The sequence below is a fragment of the Candoia aspera genome, chromosome 4 (assembly GCF_035149785.1).
Source record: "Candoia aspera isolate rCanAsp1 chromosome 4, rCanAsp1.hap2, whole genome shotgun sequence".
NCBI lineage: Eukaryota > Metazoa > Chordata > Lepidosauria > Squamata > Boidae > Candoia > Candoia aspera.
This window is the reverse complement of record NC_086156.1, coordinates 91,329,593-91,348,134: the sequence shown is the minus strand read 5'-3', so window position 1 is coordinate 91,348,134 and position 18,542 is coordinate 91,329,593. Positions and strand designations below refer to the sequence as shown.

The 18,542-nt window shown below is 39.1% G+C and overlaps 1 protein-coding gene across 1 annotated transcript; it reads left to right on the top strand.

Annotated features, from left to right (window-relative positions):
* The first annotated feature begins 13,267 nt into the window (after positions 1–13,267).
* Positions 13,268–14,227, top strand: LOC134497325 (olfactory receptor 14A16-like). Its single transcript, XM_063302992.1, has one exon. The coding sequence runs from the start codon at positions 13,268–13,270 to the stop codon at positions 14,225–14,227; it is 960 nt and encodes a 319-aa protein (XP_063159062.1).
* The last annotated feature ends 4,315 nt before the right edge of the window (positions 14,228–18,542 follow it).

Below are 18,542 nucleotides of genomic sequence, written 5' to 3'. Positions count from 1 at the left end.
CTCACCCTCTTTTATGTCCCATTAAACAGAGAATTATCGATGTTTGACCTGAAATAAAATAGAAAATAATATCAAAGAAAACTATATAAAGATGAAAATTACCATTCTAAACCTACGTATGTATGTATGTGTGTAGCTAGGTACGTAGGTAGATACATAAGGTAAAGGTAAAGGTTTCCCTTGACGTAAAGTCCAGTCGTGTCCGACTCTAGGGGGCGGTGCTCATCTCCGTTTCAAAGCCTTGGAGCCGGCGTTGTCATAGACACTTCCGGGTCATGTGGCCAGTATGACTCACGGAACGCCGTTACCTTCCCGCCGAAGCGGTACCAATTAATCTACTCACATTTGCATGTTTTCGAACTGCTTGGTGTGCAGAAGCTGGGACGAGCAACGGGAGCTCACCCCGCCGCGCGGTTTCGAACCGCCGACCTTCCGATCGACAGCTCAGCGGTTTAACCCGCAGCGCCACCGCGTCCCATCTAGTAGATACATATGTGAATGCAAATGCTAGCATATACTGAATATGTCTGCATAACCATACATTTTCACTCTCTTTTTGGATTTGGTTATTTAGATTCAAGGAAAGGAAGGGAAGGAAAAGGAAGGCAGAGGGAGATGAGGAGGAGAGAGGAATATCACTGAGATCCATTGAGAAGAACAATCTACTTACTGGAATGTTTTCAACTGGTAATATATTTCGACATTCCAGGGCAACATACAGTGTTCTTACTCCGTCCAAAATTACATGCACAGAGTGTCCAGCAAAGGCTCCCAGTTAGTTTACAGGCATTGGATAGGAGGACATGCTATTTGGCCGGTGGGTTTCATACCAAATCTACTCATACACGAGCAGATTTGGTGTAATATATAGGCTCAGCAGAGAGAACGGAATACTGCACAGAAATCTGCTGATATTATTTAAATATTCTGCAGACCGCAGAGTATAAAGTTCTTTTCATTCTGCCCTGAGAGCAATGTCCGGTTTATCACTAAAATTATGAAAACATAAATCTTACTTTCTCTCTTCATATATTTTATTTCCAGGTGGAATTTCTTCTGCAAGTTTGTGCCCCTTCCAAGCAATGTGCTTCTTCTAGAACACTCATGAAGACATATAGGATATATACAACCCCCTCCTCTCTTTCTTCTCCTTCAGACAGTCGAAAGGTTTGTCTGCACTTATATATCAAGGGGTTACTATGGGACACCGGATATTATGAATATATGATGAATATATGTTTATGTTTGTCCGAACATGTTCTCAGAAGTTCAACAGAGACCAAAAACTATTCCTGGAGGACCCATTCAGAAATCAAATGCAAATGAATGATGAGAGCAGAGAGAGGCAAGTTTACTTTCTGGTTTATCTATCTGCTAAGAGCAATTGCCAAACAACTGGGTCTGTATTGGCTCACAGGATTAAAAAAAAGCAAAACTGAACACAAAGTTCTCTTCAGCCACCATATTTATAAGGCCCCAAAAGTGCTTAAATAAATAAATAAATAAATACATGGCACGAAGTAATACATTATTAAAAAGTTACTATGTTTTTTATAAATGTTTTATCTCCTCAACTAAAGAGTATGTTGCTTGCTTATGTTTTTATGTTTTTTGCAGGGAGGCAGGAGGGTTGTGCTGTCAAGTCATTTTTGACTCCTGGCAACTGCCTGGATAAGTCCCTGCATTTTTACTTGGCAAGATTAGAACTCGTGGTCTCCCAGTTTCTACCCAGTTGCCTTAACCACTACATCAAAGTTTCTCTCCTGTTTTTAAGTTACCCAGTGACAAACACTCTCAAATACTGTATAACACTTGCCCTTAGACTTGTGCATTAAAAATATAATGCATTTCATTTGTTTTATACCATATTTAGAAAAGTGCTCAGAAGTAAACAGACACGCACCATAATGGACATCATAATTTCTCAATGATTGAACTATTGATTTGTGCTCTTACATTGTTTAGACTAAGAATTGGTATATGGGTAGAAAAAGTCATGACTGGTATGGATTGGGAAAAAATCTACTTTTCATTCTTTTATCCACCTTTCTAGATACTATCAAGAAGCACCAATTAAAATTCAGTCATGATGGCAATAGGACACATCCTTTATCTCCCAATATTATCTCAACCTGTGATTTCAAGGCATTCCATATCTGTGTTTTCAGCACCTTTTCCCTCAGAAGCTATGCTGATGCAAAATCAGATTGAATATCTTCCATCCCTTATGTAATTTCTGTTTAACTGGAATCTTTTTGTCAGTAAGGACAGCTGTGGAAATTAAAAAGTATGGTAACAACTCCGAATAATTTCTTAGTTCTTATCTGTTCAATGTGCAATGAAGATACAACGTGTGGATGTCAGGCCCAGCCCAAGAACAACATACAAGCAGGCCAGCCATAGTACAGTTCTTTATATGCTTACACCATAGAGACAGAATCTTGCCAGACTAACCCTGGGATACTCTAATGTAAAGGATATACCCTGGGTGATTCTAGGGAGTGGCTATTCTGACTCTCTTTCTCTTCACAGGGTCCAACTCCAGACTGTGTTGTCTATTGTCTGGCGCCCTCCCGTCCTTGGAAAGTGCTCCCTGCTTCCTCAGAACCGTCTGCGTTACTGTAGTGCATCATATCACCTCCCCCCTTGTAGACACATTCCATCACAGCAGAATATATTTAATTCATCAGAAAACAAGTGAGTGACAGCCTGCTGTTGCACATTGCTCTGTAGAATCTTGTCACACATACACTCAAACAGATCCTCTTTTTTTTAGTGGACAGCAGAAGCCTGAGAGTACAATGGATAATCACAACTTCCCCATAGCCTGTATTTTCTTGTTAAGAAAGGAGATGGTGGTATGCAGAGCTGACAAAGAAGATGGAGACTGAAAACAAAAGAGAACAGAAGATTTGGAGAACAAGAATGGAAAGAGGAGAAATGAAGGTGTAACAGCCAGCAACCCAAGATGGATCTAGGCAGCATTGGTTCTTGAAAATTGGGAAATTGGAAAAACAGGAAAGAGGAATGTTGGCTGGTTATCCCAGAAAGGAATGGGCAGCTTTAAGCTGCTAAAGGAGGTTAGTTAGAAGAACCTGAAGTCACCTGAAGTGTTGCAGGGTGAATTCCAGAGAAGATTGCTAAAAGATTGCAAGTTTGAGAGTAACCCCAACCTCCCCCAAAAAAGCTTGAGGTACAATGAGACCTTTTGACTAATCACAAATGACTTCTCAGAAGCTGAAGAGAGAGACAAGTGAAATCAATTCTTCCAGTCAAAGCGACTCAAAGCCTGAAAACGAGGGTTCCAAGTAGAACCACCACTGCTGACTGTTTTCTCAGTAGGACATAGGAATCTAATATAGGAGCACCAATACACATATTAGAATAGTAACTACAGAAAGGCCTGTACCAAAATGGCTGCTACTATATAACAGACTTTGTAATACTGTATCTGTGAGAGAAAATGCCAAGAAAAATGGATTACTACTGAAGACACATAAAGATAATGGAGAATGTCTGTCTGTCTGTCTGTCTATCAGTGACAGAACACACATTTCTTTTAATTCTGAAGATAAGAGCTTTGTTCCTCCCCACTGTTCCCCATAAAAATCATCGTAGGTTTCCTACTTCTTCTTAAATACTTTTTTAGTCTGAAATGCTAAATATTTTCAGCCAGGTATAAATGTCTGTATCTCAGAAAAAAACAGATTTGACACTGTTCTGTGGGTGATATCCATATTAAATCTCAGTATTTCTAAATTTATCATTAAATATCTGAAACATCGTGCACACTATGCCATTTTAGTTACATACCTTTTTACCTTTCTAGTAGTCTAGTTTTGTGAATATACTGGTTTAGCCAAGGATTTTTACTCATCCAGTGTATTATAGAAACATTTTCCATTAAAAAGTATCAGCATCCTGCCTCATGTCATATAATAATATGAAAAAAAAATGCTTTTAGAATTTTCCATATGACATGACTACTCATTCTTAAAATATACACATTATCCAAATAGACTAAGGTACAAATGAAATGAAATGAAATGAAATGAAATGAAATGAAATGAAATGAAATGAACAAAACAAAACAAAACAAAACAAAACAAAACAAAAAAGGTAATGATTTTAAATCCTTCAGGAGTAGGACATGGGAGCAGGACTTGTCCATCTAATCAAAGCCCTACACTTTGTCTATGTATGCTGCAAGCACTACCTTGACTTTTATGAGTCCCCTGTGAGTGTCCCTGGTTTGACTTTTGGTGACAACATGATACATACAGGTAGTTTCCTTCAAAAAATCTACAAAGTGTTGTGTGCCAGTTGTGCCCTTTCCTAAATTGGGAAGCTCTGCTCACAGTCACTCATGACCTAGTCACCTCCAGCTTTGACCACTGTAACACACTCTACATGGGGCTGTCCTCAAAGAGTATTTGGAACCTTCAGCTGGTGCAGAATGGAATGGCACAGGCAGTTATGTGTGCCCCTAGAAGAGCACATAGTATCTGCTTCACAAGCTGCATTGGCTGCCAGTCTGCCTCCGGGTCCAATTCAATGTCCTAGTTTTGACCTTAGAGCCCTTCATGTCATGGAAGAAGGTTATCAGAAGGACTGCCTCTCCTCAATTACATCAGCCCATCCCATTAGATCTGGCAGAGAAGGCATGTTGTGGGTACCATCTGACAGGGACTTGTATTTAGTGAGTGACAGGAGGCGGGTCTTCTCTGCTGTGGCACTGGCCTTTTGGAACATTCTTCCTGCCTGAAGTCAGGTTAGCTGCACCCTGCTATGCCTCTGGAAGTCCCCCAAGAACTGGTTATGTCACCAGGCCTGGGCGTCCAATGGAACTGCTTAATGGATTTGTAGCAACCAAGTACCAACTATTACTAGCAAGTGCTTAGCTTTTTTAAGATAACACATGATTGTTGGGGTGTTCCCTGGACTATTTTGTAGAATTTCTTGTCAAACATTCCCATTTTTTTTAAATTTAAGCTATTTTCCAAGTCCCTACTACAGCTGTTCATGTGCAAGTAGTTAGCCAAGAAAACCAAAACCAAAAACAATTATGCATTTGTCACAGACTTTAGAAATTAGTCTGAAAGCAGTCTCAATGTCCAGCATAGCACTTGCTGTATAGATTAAAGGCAGTATGAACAAGGCTCTAAGCACATTTTGCCACACATACATGGATTTAGGGCTGCGGAAATAAACTAGGCTCCTGAGAAATGGCCCCTTGAGGATAATTACACAGATTCCATAGATCAACCTGTTTTTATCTAGTACTCTCACATCAAAAGAAATTGTTTGAACAACATTTCAGCCCATCGTGAAACCTGCCAACTGGTACATTAGAAAAGGGTCAGAGGTTTGGCCTCCTATACCGAGCTTTGAAGCCTACAAAGCAGAATGGAAAATCAGTCAAGAGTTAGGGAATTCCTTCTGCATGGATTCCCTGATACTGAGGAGCTCTGGATAGTCCACCTCATTGTTTTTTTCATAATATATTTCGCAGCCCTCATGGAAAATCTCATCATTATCATGGTCATTGTTTCTAGCCATCAGCTCCATACACCCATGTATTTTTTCCTAGTCAATCTATCCTCACAATCTATCCGTGGATGTTAGTGCGGATGTCCATTATGGTATCCAACATTTTGTCATGAGTGCCGTTGAGCTGAAGTCATCAGCGCAATGGCACACATGACAATAGCAAGGAAACAGGAGAAGGGGCTCAAGATAAGTAGCCATCAACTCACAACGACTAACGGCCAATAAACAATAGCTAAACGGATCACGGAGCACACCCAAGCCATCAGCGCTAATACAACGGAGATCGCCCAGCTGACAGCAATCACCGGATGAATAGAAAACCCGATGATTGGCGATCCCGGAACGCCAGCGGGGCCTCGCAACCCCTCACCCACCGGCAGAGCAACGTATTGGACAAAGGGGGGTGACGTGACCGCGAGTGAGGGGGCGCTGACCGGCGTGGGGTATTTAAACCCCGCACCGGCGCGCTCCTGTCACTCTCAGCTTTTTTCCCGATGCTGTACCTGCGCTGTGAATAAACCAGAGCCTGTTCCACCGAACCAGTGTCTGAGCATTATTCAGAGGTAGGCAGCGCATGACACATTTCCTGTTCTACTCCTCCTACCTACCCAATCTTTTACTTAACAAGGAAAAGTAGCTTGTTTGTTCTTTCACAGTAGATACTTTGAATGTATATGAGCTAAAGCAACCAATGGGCATTTGGGTTTGGACAGGTTAATTGAATTGAGTTACTCTGCCTTGGGAAAATAAATCTGTGATACCAATAAATTTGATCCTCCTTGGATTCCAACTTCACTCAGTTCCATGGCACAGCCATATTCTTTATACTTATAAAGTTGGTTTTCATTGGATGACAGAGAAAAAGGCTCTGGGGATACAAAATGGCATACACAAACACACACACACACACACACTGTATATACTGTTTTGTATCCCCAGAGACTTGTTCTCTGCCATCCAGTCTTTTTCTGTCTGGAGACACAACAGCAGCAAAAAAGAAGGAACAGAGAAAACTTATATAAATGTCAGGCATAATGACATGATATTTCAGACTAGAACCGGAAAGACATGATAAGTTCAAAGAAAAGTGCTAAGAGATTAGGTAAGTCCTTTCTTTGTATTTGTTGTTTATTCGTTTAGTCGCTTCCGACTCTTCGTGACTTCATGGACCAGCCCACGCCAGAGCTTCCTGTCGGTCGTCAACACCCCCAGCTCCCCCAGGGATGAGTCCGTCAACTCTAGAATATCATCCATCCACCTTGCTCTTGGTCGGCCCCTCTTCCTTTTGCCTTCCACTCTCCCTAGCATCAGCATCTTCTCCAGGGTGTCCTGTCTTCTCATTATGTGGCCAAAGTATTTCAGTTTTGCCTTTAATATCATTCCCTCAAGTGAGCAGTCTGGCTTTATTTCCTGGAGGATGGACTGGTTCGATCTTCTTGCAGTCCAAGGCACTCTCAGAATTCTCCTCCAACACCACAGTTCAAAAGCATCGATCTTCCTTCGCTCAGCCTTCCTTATGGTCCAGCTCTCGCAGCCATATGTTACTACGGGGAACACCATTGCTTTAACTATGCGGACCTTTGTTGTCAGTGTGATGTCTCTGCTCTTAACTATTTTATCGAGATTTGTCATTGCTCTTCTTCCAAGGATTAAGCGTCTTCTGATTTCCTGACTGCAGTCAGCATCTGCAGTAATCTTCGCACCTAGGAATACAAAGTCTTTCACTGCTTCTACATTTTCTCCCTCTATTTGCCAGTTATCAATCAAGCTGGTTGCCATAATCTTGGTTTTTTTGAGGTTTAGCTGCAAACCAGCTTTTGCACTTTCTTCTTTCACCTTCATCATAAGGCTCCTCAGTTCCTCTTCGCTTTCAGCCATCAAAGTGGTATCATCTGCATATCTGAGATTGTTAATGTTTCTTCCAGAGATTTTAACTCCAGCCTTGGATTCCTCAAGGCCAGCTTGTCGCATGATGTGTTCTGCATACAAGTTGAATAGGTAGGGTGAGAGGATACAGCCCTGCCGTACTCCTTTCCCAATCTTAAACCAGTCCGTTGTTCCGTGGTCTGTTCTTACTGTTGCTACTTGGTCGTTATACAGATTCTTCAGGAGGCATACAAGATGACTTGGTATCCCCATACCACTAAGAACTTGCCACAATTTGTTATGGTCCACACAGTCAAAGGCTTTAGAATAGTCAATAAAACAGAAATAGATGTTTTTCTGAAACTCCCTGGCTTTTTCCATTATCCAGCGGATATTGGCAATTTGGTCTCTAGTTCCTCTGCCTTTTCTAAACCCAGCTTGTACATCTGGCAATTCTCGCTCCATGAACTGCTGAAGTCTACCTTGCAGGATCTTGAGCATTACCTTACTGGCATGTGAAATGAGTGCCACTGTTCGATAGTTTGAACATTCTTTAGTGTTCCCCTTTTTTGGTATGGGGATATAAGTTGATTTTTTCCAGTCTGATGGCCATTCTTGTGTTTTCCAAATTTGCTGGCATATAGCATGCATTACCTTGACAGCATCATCTTGCAAGATTTTGAACAGTTCAGCTGGGATGCCGTCGTCTCCTGTTGCCTTGTTATTAGCAATGCTTCTTAAGGCCCACTCAACCTCACTCTTCAGGATGTCTGGCTCTAGCTCACTGACCACATCGTCAAAGCTATCCCCGATATTGTTATCCTTCCTATACAGGTCTTCTGTATATTCTTGCCACCTTTTCTTGATCTCTTCTTCTTCTGTTAGGTCCTTGCCATCTTTGTTTTTGATCATACCCATTTTGGCCTGGAATTTACCTCCAATGTTTCTAATTTTCTGGAAGAGGTCTCTTGTCCTTCCTATTCTATTGTCTTCTTCCACTTCCACACATTGCTTGTTTAAAAATAATTCCTTATCTCTTCTGGCTAACCTCTGGAATTTTGCATTTAATTGGGCATATCTCCCCCTATCACAGTTGCCTTTTGCTTTCCTTCTTTCTTGGGCTACTTCTAGTGTCTCAGCAGACAGCCATTTTGCCTTCTTGGTTTTCTCTTTCTTTGGGATGTATTTTGTCGCCGCCTCCTGAACAATGCTGCCAACTTCTGTCCAGAGTTCTTCCGGGACCCTATCTACTAAGTCCAGTCCCTTAAATCGATTCTTCACCTCCACGGCATATTCCTTAGGAATATTAGTGAGCTCATATCTAGCTGATCTGTGGGTCTTCCCTAATCTCTTTAGTCTGATCCTAAATTGTGCAAGAAGAAGTTCGTGATCTGAACTACAGTCAGCTCCAGGCCTTGTTTTTACCGACTGTACAGATGTCCGCCACCTTTGGCTGCAAAGGATGTAGTCAATCTGATTTCGGTGTTGTCCATCTGGTGAAGTCCATGTATAAAGCCGTCTCTTAGGTTGTTGGAAGAGAGTGTTTGTTATGCAGAGTGAATTGTCTTGGCAAAATTCTATCAGCCTATGTCCTGCTTCGTTTTGTTCTCCCAGGCCATACTTACCTGTAATTCGAGGTGTCATTTGACTGCCCACCTTAGCATTCCAGTCTCCTGTGATGAAAATAACATCTCTTTTAGGCGTGTTGTCCAGTAGGTGCTGCAGATCCTCATAGAACTGCTCTACTTCAGCTTCTTCAGCATTTGTGGTTGGGGCGTATATTTGGATCACTGTGATGTTAGATGGCTTGCCCTGAATTCGAATTGAGATCATTCTGTCGTTTTTTGGGTTGTATCCAAGCACTGCTTTAGCCACTTTACTATTAATTATGAAGGCTACTCCATTTCTTCTGTGGTCCTCTTGTCCACAGTAGTAGATCTGGTGGTCATTTGATGTGAAGTGGCCCATTCCAGTCCATTTCAGTTCACTGACGCCCAGAATGTCTATCTTTAATCTTGACATCTCACCAATAACCACATCCAATTTGCCCTGGCTCATAGATCTTACATTCCAGGTTCCAATGGTGTGTTGATCCTTAGAACATCGGATTCGCCGTTCACCACCAGCACCGTCGGCCGCTAGCCGTCCTTTCGGCTTTGAGCTAGCTGCGTCATCACGTCTGGGGCTAGTTGAGCTCATCCTGTGTTCCTCCCCAGTAGCATTTTGACCATCTTCCGACCTGGGGGTCTCACCTTCCGATGGTATATCGACATATCTCTGGTTGTACTGATCCATTTAGTTTTCACGGCAAGAATACTGGGGTGGGTTGCCATTACCTTCCCCAGGGATCGCATTTAGTCTGACCTCTCTGTCATGACCTTCCCGTCTTGGGTGGCCCTTCACGGTTTAGCTCATGGCATCATTGAGGTGCTCAAGCTCCAGCACCGTGACAAGGTAACGATCCTTTGCTGAAGTTTCTTTGTATACTTTACATTTAAAAACAACCAAACAACCAAACCATTTCTCACTTTCTTAGACAACTTTAATACATCAAACTTCAACATATTTAATTGTTGATCTCATCAACATTAAGAAATTAAAAAAGCAACAAACAGTGGAACAGCTGGGTTTTTTTCATATTCTGTAACCAAAAGAGGCTCTTTTGTCATAATTAAAGTAGTCCTGAGAGATTCTATCTTAAGAGCAGATACAATCCATGGAAAATTCAAAATATGCTAATTAATTGCAATTCCTGGATATGGATGTGATTTTAAAAGTTATTGTTAAGGTCAGGCATCCAGGATTTCCTGCCACCTTTACTGCCCTTACCATCTAACAATATCAAAGGGAAAATGTCTTTGCTGGAAATCATTTTCATGTTCTTAAAATGATAACACGTTGAACATTTCCATCCAGTTCAACCATAAATCATTAAGCATTTGCTGAAGGGTTACAGTTAAAAGGCTAAGTGAAAAAGTGGGGTATGTATACAAAAGTGAAGAATGCAGTCTCATTAGACTCCTTACTTGTGCCTTTCTTTCCTCTCTCTCTCTTTTTCAGCATATTCTTACCTTACAGTAACCCTTAAGAACTCAAGAATATGGATTTATTCTGAGAAAAATGCCCAGATATTAAAATCTGTGGATTACTTCAAATCTGGACTACTAACATCATTTTGTTAAATTTCCTGTGAAAAAAGCATTGAGAAAACTAAATACAAGCAATTGTATTTCAGTTGCTTGAAATACAATTGAAATTCTTGTCTATCATTTTCTTTTCAATACATATCACATCCCTCTTTCTCCCCACAATAGATATATATTTTATACATACAGTAACTATCTCTAATAGACTTTTTCATCAGCACCTTTCTAAAATATATATTTCCTATACAATTTGGCCAGTTATTTTTCCTCTGCAAATTTCCCAAATGCATGCTTCCTTTGACATACATTCTTTTAGCCAATAAATATTTCAAAACGGATGCTAACAGAATTCATAAAATTCTATGTCCATATAAATACAAACATTCTTTTAAATCCCTCTTTTATACTGACCTTTCAGTCAAGAAATTAAATGCTATAATTGGAGGATCGTAGTATACAAAATATTGGATTGTATAGAGTAATAATTAGTTCCGATAGATAGTTAGTTAAATAGATAGATAGATAGATAGATAGATAGATAGATAGATAGATAGATAGATAGATAGATAGATAGATAGATGATAGTTAGATTAGGTCAGAAGATAAATGGAAAATTTGAACATTACTCTCTTAATAAATAGGTTACATTTCTGGTGTTACAACTCCTTTTTCAGGTATTTGTTTTTAGCTCCTAAACAGAATAAAGCAGCTACCCTGCTAAGATTGCATTTTTCAGAAATTAAGATCCAGGATGATATGATTTATGATATCACCTTAGTCTGCTTTTTACATAACCCTAAACCATCATGGTTTAATGGCTGTGGAGCACCATAATGGGACAGTGTGCGCTTGGCTTTGTGTGATATGTGGATCAATCCACTGTAATTCAGAAATGTAGGGATATGTTTGGACTAGACCAGTCTGGCTCCTTTAACAACTCATTTTGAAAATAAACCATCATTCACTGTAATTGACTAACCCAGCCAGTATGATCACTGGTGGCATTCGACTGGAAAACAAAGGTTTTTTTTTTTCCTCTTTGGAGGTTTTTAAAATAAGTGTAGAGTGCTCCTTCCCAGACTAGTTAGTTTCACAGTTCACAGTAATGCAGCAAGACAATTTTCAATAATTCTCTCTTTGATGATTTATGTCACATGCTTTATTTTTAGAAACCTTGACTTGTTTTATGCCTATATGACTTCATCTTGATGATGGGCTTAGGGTGATGAAGACAACTCAGTCAGTATTGTTAAGATGAAGAGGGATTCTGTGTAGTCTTGCATCCTTTCTGATACTTTCCATAGCCAAAAGAGAATTCTGCACTCCATATTATTGAAATAGCTTCAATAGTACATTTCTCACTTGAGATATCACTGATACGCCTGAGTGCATCATTCATAGACAGAGATTAGCTATCAGTATTTCCTTCCATTTAATTTTTGCCCAATAGAGAATTTAAAGAAGAAAGAATCTATTGAAGTTTTCTTCCTATTGAGAACTTGAATCTTTTTTTAGAAATTCTCTAGCCTCTTTCCCTGAAAACAATGTTGAAATTTTTGCCTGAATTGCCAGCATATGGGGGGAAAATGGAGCAGTGATTAAAGTGAATATTCATAACACCAGAATGATTATTTTATAATCAAATACAACTTAGATTTTATACTATTCAGCAGGTTATGATTCTTTTGGTCTACATTTCCTGATGGCATTATTTTATTCATCAATACTACATAAAAAACATCCAAAACCTTTCATAAGAAAAAAGCTTTTCTTTTTTCTTTTTTAACATGATGTTGTAACCATGACCAACACTTGCTATGTCCCCATCCTATCACATGTACCTTGAACATATTTTATTTCAAGTGGAATGAAGATATCAGTATATTTCTTTTATGAAGAAACTTTGTCCTGTTAGCTGGAAAAAATTGAAAGTGTGGTCATGTGTTGCTACAGTCCGAATTTTGTTACGTACGTACGTACGTACGTCTATAAGAGCTGTTGACTGTTATAATAAACTTGTCAAAGCATTTCAGTTTCTGAGCCAAGTATTGTAAAATATTTGTGTGCTGTGTGATGTGTCATTTTGGCTATTTATGTTTACTGGTGACCTTCTATAATAACTGTTTATATATTTCATATAAGTAAGGACTGAAATAATTGTCCAAGTTTCCTTCCAAACTATATGTCTGAAAATCCAGTTCCCCTAGAATGGAAAGGCTAACCAAAGTTGAGTGCTGACTTTCTTGTCTGACTTGGATTTGGGGATAAATATTTTGTATAAGCATAGACTATAATTTTAAGGTATATGTATGCTGTGAAAATGATTTGAAAGAAGCTTGGAAGAGGGAAAAAAAAGGATATGTCTGCTTTAAGAGAAACTTCCAGTTAATGCAGAAGCCTGAAAAAAGACATGGCTGCTTTAGAGTATACTCGGCAGTGCTTGTAGACCTGAAATGCCAGAGATCTTCCTACAAATCCCTCTTGAACAGGGCTGCAACTAGGCAGTGCGGGGTTGGCAAGCAGGCCATGTGCCCCAGGCACTGTGCTGGTGGGGCGCCAAAATGAGTTCTGTGGAGCACCAAAATGGGCGCAGAATGCATGTTTGCCCCAGGTGACAAAGACCCTAGTTGCGGCCCTGCTCTTGAAGCTTGGAAATGCTTAATTTTAACTTTTCTTTTCTTCCAGATGCTATACCTCTTAACAAAATGGATAATACATCATCTGCTTCTGATTTTCTGCTCCTTGAATTCTCAGCAGTCCGGGAATTACAGATTCTACACTTTCTTCTGTTCCTGATATTATATCTGGCAATTGTATTAGGGAATCTTATCATTATTTCTGCTGTTATTTTTGATGATCATCTCCACACTCCCATGTATTTCTTCCTGATGAACCTGGCCATTCAGGATCTTGGCTCCGTTTCAACTATTATCCCCAAATCCATGGGCAATTCTTTCACGAACACTAGAAACATTTCTTACTCTGGATGTGTGGCTCAGGTTTTCTGTTTTGTGTTCTTTGTTGGATCTGATTTCTTTCTCCTTACTGTCATGGCATATGATCGGTATGTTGCCATTTGCAATCCACTGCAATATGAAGTGCTGATGAATAGGCAAGCTTGTACACAAATGGTGCTTTGTGTTTGGCTAAGTGGAATTTTCTATGGAGCAATGCACACTACAAGTACCTTTGCAGTCCCTTTTTGTTCCAATGTTGTCAATCAGTTCTACTGTGAAATCCCACAGTTAATAAAGCTATGCTGCTCTGACTCCTACCTAGCCGAAATTGCTATTCTGGCAATCAGTGCTATGATACAGCTGGGTTGTTTCATCTTCATCATCATAACATATGTGCTGATCTTTACAGCAGTACTGAGAATCCCTTCTATTCATGGAAGGCAAAAAGCCTTTGCTACCTGCCTTCCACACCTCATTGTATTTTCTACATTTATATTTACTGGGTGGTTTGCCTACTTAAAACCACCTTCTAACACTCCATCTGGTTTGGATTTGGCATTGACTATGATATATACCTTCATCCCACCTCTGCTGAATCCAGTGATCTACAGCATGAGAAACAAAGAGATCAAGGTTGCCCTTGCAAAATTATTACTTTCAGCATGTTCTTCTATGGAAACCTATTTTAAGTTTATCATGTCAAAGTGAGTTTTGCAAAGGCTTAAACACTTTCATATATTTCAGAGAAATCAAAAAATATTTTAATCAGGATATCTCCAAAATTTAGGCAAAACTATGTCCATTGCTCCAGAAAGTAATTGACCCTAATATGAGGGTCTTTATCTGTCTTCATTTAAAAAAAAAAATGAAATGTCCTCCACAAAATTCAACCCTAACATGGAGACAGTGTATTCTCATGATCTCTCATTTATTATGAACATGCTTCAGAGGACTTTAGTTGGTGAGCAAGATTCTCATGGTAGAACTTGAAATAGGGCCAAGAGAGAAAAAGAGAGAAAATCTGATTCAGAACATTCAAATTACAAAATAAGTAATATTCTAGTGTGTGTGTTTGTTCCCTGAGTTCTGGAAATGCAGAGTTGAAAAGTTTGATCAATGTATATTTAGCTTGTGACTTCTGAACTCTGTTTAATATACTGTATATCCAGAAGATTCTACAATTTCAATTTGGAGGTATGAGATAAATAAAAACCATAATGCAATATAAAATAAATCAATAAATTGTATCATTGTACAATGAGCATCAGCTCAGATATTTCTTTTCCCTGAAGTAATTTGGAAAAACAGTATTTAACATTTTGATTCAACTTGAATCATCCGTTTGGATTGAAGTGTCAGTCTAAATTGTTTTCAGCTGGGCCACACAGTCCTCCATGAAATCCTAGGACACAGAAAACCCCCTTATTCTGATATATCTGTGATGTAGCTCCATTAAATTCTACCATGCCTCTTAATTTTTTATTATTATTATTTATTTTCCATCCCACTTTTGTTTTTTTATAAATAACACAAGCTGGCGAACACACCTCATACTCCTTTCTCTTCCTATTTTCCCCTAAGCAGCAACCCCATGAGGTGAGTTGGGCTGAGAGAGAGTGACCAGCCCAAGGTCACCCAGCAGGCTTTCATGCCTAAGGCAGGACTAGAACTCACAGACTCCTGGTTTATAGCCCAGCAATTTAACCACTAAACCAATGGAATCTAAGATCCACATCTCACTTTATAGAGGGATGAGATAACCTCACCAGGACAATTTGTTTCCTTTCAAATGTTCTTATGGGTATAAAGAGGCATTCTAAGGCTCACAGGCTGCCCAGAGTTACCTTTTGTGAGATGAGTGGCCATATAAATTTGATAATAAAATAAAATTAAAAAAATAAAAATATAATGTAATTTTGCAGTAATTCTGGTCTGTGACAGTAATAAAATATTCAGTGAATTGATTGATAATTTTTCATTGCTGACAGTGGAATTATTACAGTACAGGGTTTTGTATAGGGACACCTAAAACACCATTTTTTTCCAGAAGCCTTTTTACCCTGGAACAATAATAAATAATAATAAATCTGAGTTACAGACATCCTTAAGGATAACAGATATTAGGGCTGTGCAGTGTTTGAATCTGCAGGGGAAAAGGTGCTTTGGAGAACCTGTTGAAAACTTCTTTAAAAGCTTAACTACTGTGAGTATCCATTGAAGGAGGATTTGATAATGAACTAAGATGACCAAAGATTTGTAGCAGCTTCCCTATGAAGAAAGGCTATGACATTTTGGGCTTTTTAGTCTAGAAAGGAAATGAAAGAGATGGGACATGTTTGAGGTGTACAGAATTAAGCATGGGGTGGAGAAAATGGGCAAGGAGAATTTACTCTTCCCAAAATACTAGAAGCAGAGATTAGCCAATGAAATTGAATCCTGGAAGAAACAGGACAAACAGGTTATGTTAAAAAAATAAGATACAGTTTAACCTTGGAATGTGTTGCCACGAGCTATGGTGGTGGCTACCCACTTGGCTGGCTTCAAAAGTGGATTGGGACAATTCACAGAAGTCATGGGGATTAATGGCTATTAGCCCTGATAGTGGAATGACCACCTATGAAGGTCATCTGCTAGGAGACTGATGGGCTTCCATAAACAGTTGGTTGGCCACTGGGAGAACAGACTACTGGATGAGATGGGCCAGGTGTCCAATCCACTGCTTATGTTCTTATGTAATCCGTTACCTATATTGCCTATAAGGTTACCTATATTGCCTATGTTGCTTATTTGTTTAGTCGCTTCCAACGCCAGAGCTTCCTTATATTGCCAATAAGGTTACCTATATTGCCTGTGGCCCCTTAAGAATAATGTGAATGTGGGACATGACATAGAGTAGTCATGGAGAACCACAGACTGTTGGAAGGAGTCATGCAGGATTAGATGGAAGTTGTGCAGATCTTTATGCTATTTTACATTAACCAGCAAAAGTGGTCCAATGTCATATTTAGGCACAGCCATTCTATGAGAGTAAATGTAGCCATAGTTTAGGGTTCCCTACAAGGTTTAAGCATAAATAGTCATCCTGTTTGGGATTAAAAAAAAAAACAAAAAAACTTCTGTGGTTCTTTTTTGTGTAGTGATTGCTTTGATAGTTCTTGTTCTAAATTTAAAAGGCTAAGTATATGGAGTTTCAGAATTAAAATAAAAAATAAAAAATGATCTTTCTTAGACACAGATTACATCCATATTTCTACAAGAAAACATGTAGAAGACTGTAATACAAAATTTCATTGTTGCAATAAAATCTCATTGGAAGAAGTTTCTTGTTCATAGATATTAATCATGGACTTTCCCATGTTCTTCTTAATTAAATATTAAATCTGAATATCAAGGCACATAAACAGTTTTAATAGAGTACTACAGAGTACAGAGTAGTATCAGCCACATGTAAATGTTGGTTCCTCAGAGAAAAAGCAACTTTTGCGATAAGCTATGAGTTACTACTGTGTTAACAAACCAGAGTACTATTGAACATAGCATTAAAAGTATGAAACGTAAAGTGCACTGAAATGCATACATATTAAATGATTTTTTATTGTGGAAGCATTCTGCTCTTAAAAATATACCAATTAACTACAAATTTAAATTATGTAATTATTTGAAAAGTATTTAATAATACGCCCATAGAAGTTAAGAGGGTAATATGAGAACCTATGAAGAAAGCAAATAAGAGCCACATATTTGGGATATGAAATGAATTGAAATGAATTGATAACAGATTTGGAAGATCACTGAAACAGAATCAGTAAATCAGACTAAAGGTTCTCAAATATAACCCAAGGAAGAAAAAGTTTCATAAGGTGTAACACAGCAGTGAGAACTCTGACAATCCATGTACAGCTAGTAATTTTGTTCCAAACTTTCCTATTCATTATCCTTTAATCACCAGCATAAGAAGGGATTACAACGGGAAAGAGAGCACTCCATTTTCCGTCATCCCATCCACACTGGAGGCTTTTGGATTGCTGTAGATATTCTGTGATCTCTTTATCGCTCTATCCCTCTCTCTCTCTATCTCTCTATCTCTCTCTATCTTATCTCTCTCTTTCTCTCCCTCTGTATCTGGCTAGCTTTCTCCCTGTCCCTGTCCCTGTCTCTATCTAGCTAGATAAAGCTCTATACTTTTTGTATGTGTGTTGCAAGCACTATCTTGACTTTTCTGAGTCCACTGTGGGTGTCCCTGGTTTGACTTCCCATGACAACATGTTACCCAAAGGTCATTTCCTTCAAAAAAATAGGAAACATGATTTTCTATTTCCACATTCCTCCTCCTCAACCTCCTCCTCCTCCTCCTCTGTCCTAGTCTACCTCTTTGGTAAAACCTGGTGATATTTCATCCAGGCATAAGTAGTTTCCAGTATAAACAGTACAGATAATAAAATAAACAACTAAATTTGAGTGCCTAATGGATTTGTACTTACCAAGAGCTAACGGTTACTAGGAAGGGATTAGCTTTTTTAAGATAAGCCAGCATGAGTGGGTGTTACATGAAATATTATATGGAATTTCTTCTCAAACATTCTGATTATTTTTATCCAAACTATTTGCTCAGTCCCTACTACAGCTGTTCATGTGCAAGTAGTTAGCCAAAAAAACCAAAACCAAAAACAATTATGCATTTGTCACAAAGACTTTAGAAATTATCTTGTGCTGGAATCAAAGGAGTCTGAAAGACCAGTATAGTACTTGCTGTATAGATTAAAGACTGTGAACAAAGCTCTAACCACACTTTCCCACACCTACATGGACTTCGGGCTGCTAAGTAAACTAAGCTCCTGAGAAATGGGCCCTTGAGAATAATTACACACATCCCATAGATAAACCTGTTTTTATATAGCACTCTCACATCAAAATAAATTGTTTGAACAGCATTCCACTCCATCATGAATACTGCCAACTGGTACATTAGAAAAGGGTCAGAGGTTTGGCCTCCTATGCCAAGCTCTGAAGTCTACAAAGCAGA

Coding starts and splice junctions, on each gene's coding strand:
- LOC134497325 (XM_063302992.1), top strand. CDS start 13,268: ATGGATAATACATCATCTGCTTCTGATTTTCTGCTCCTTGAATTCTCA.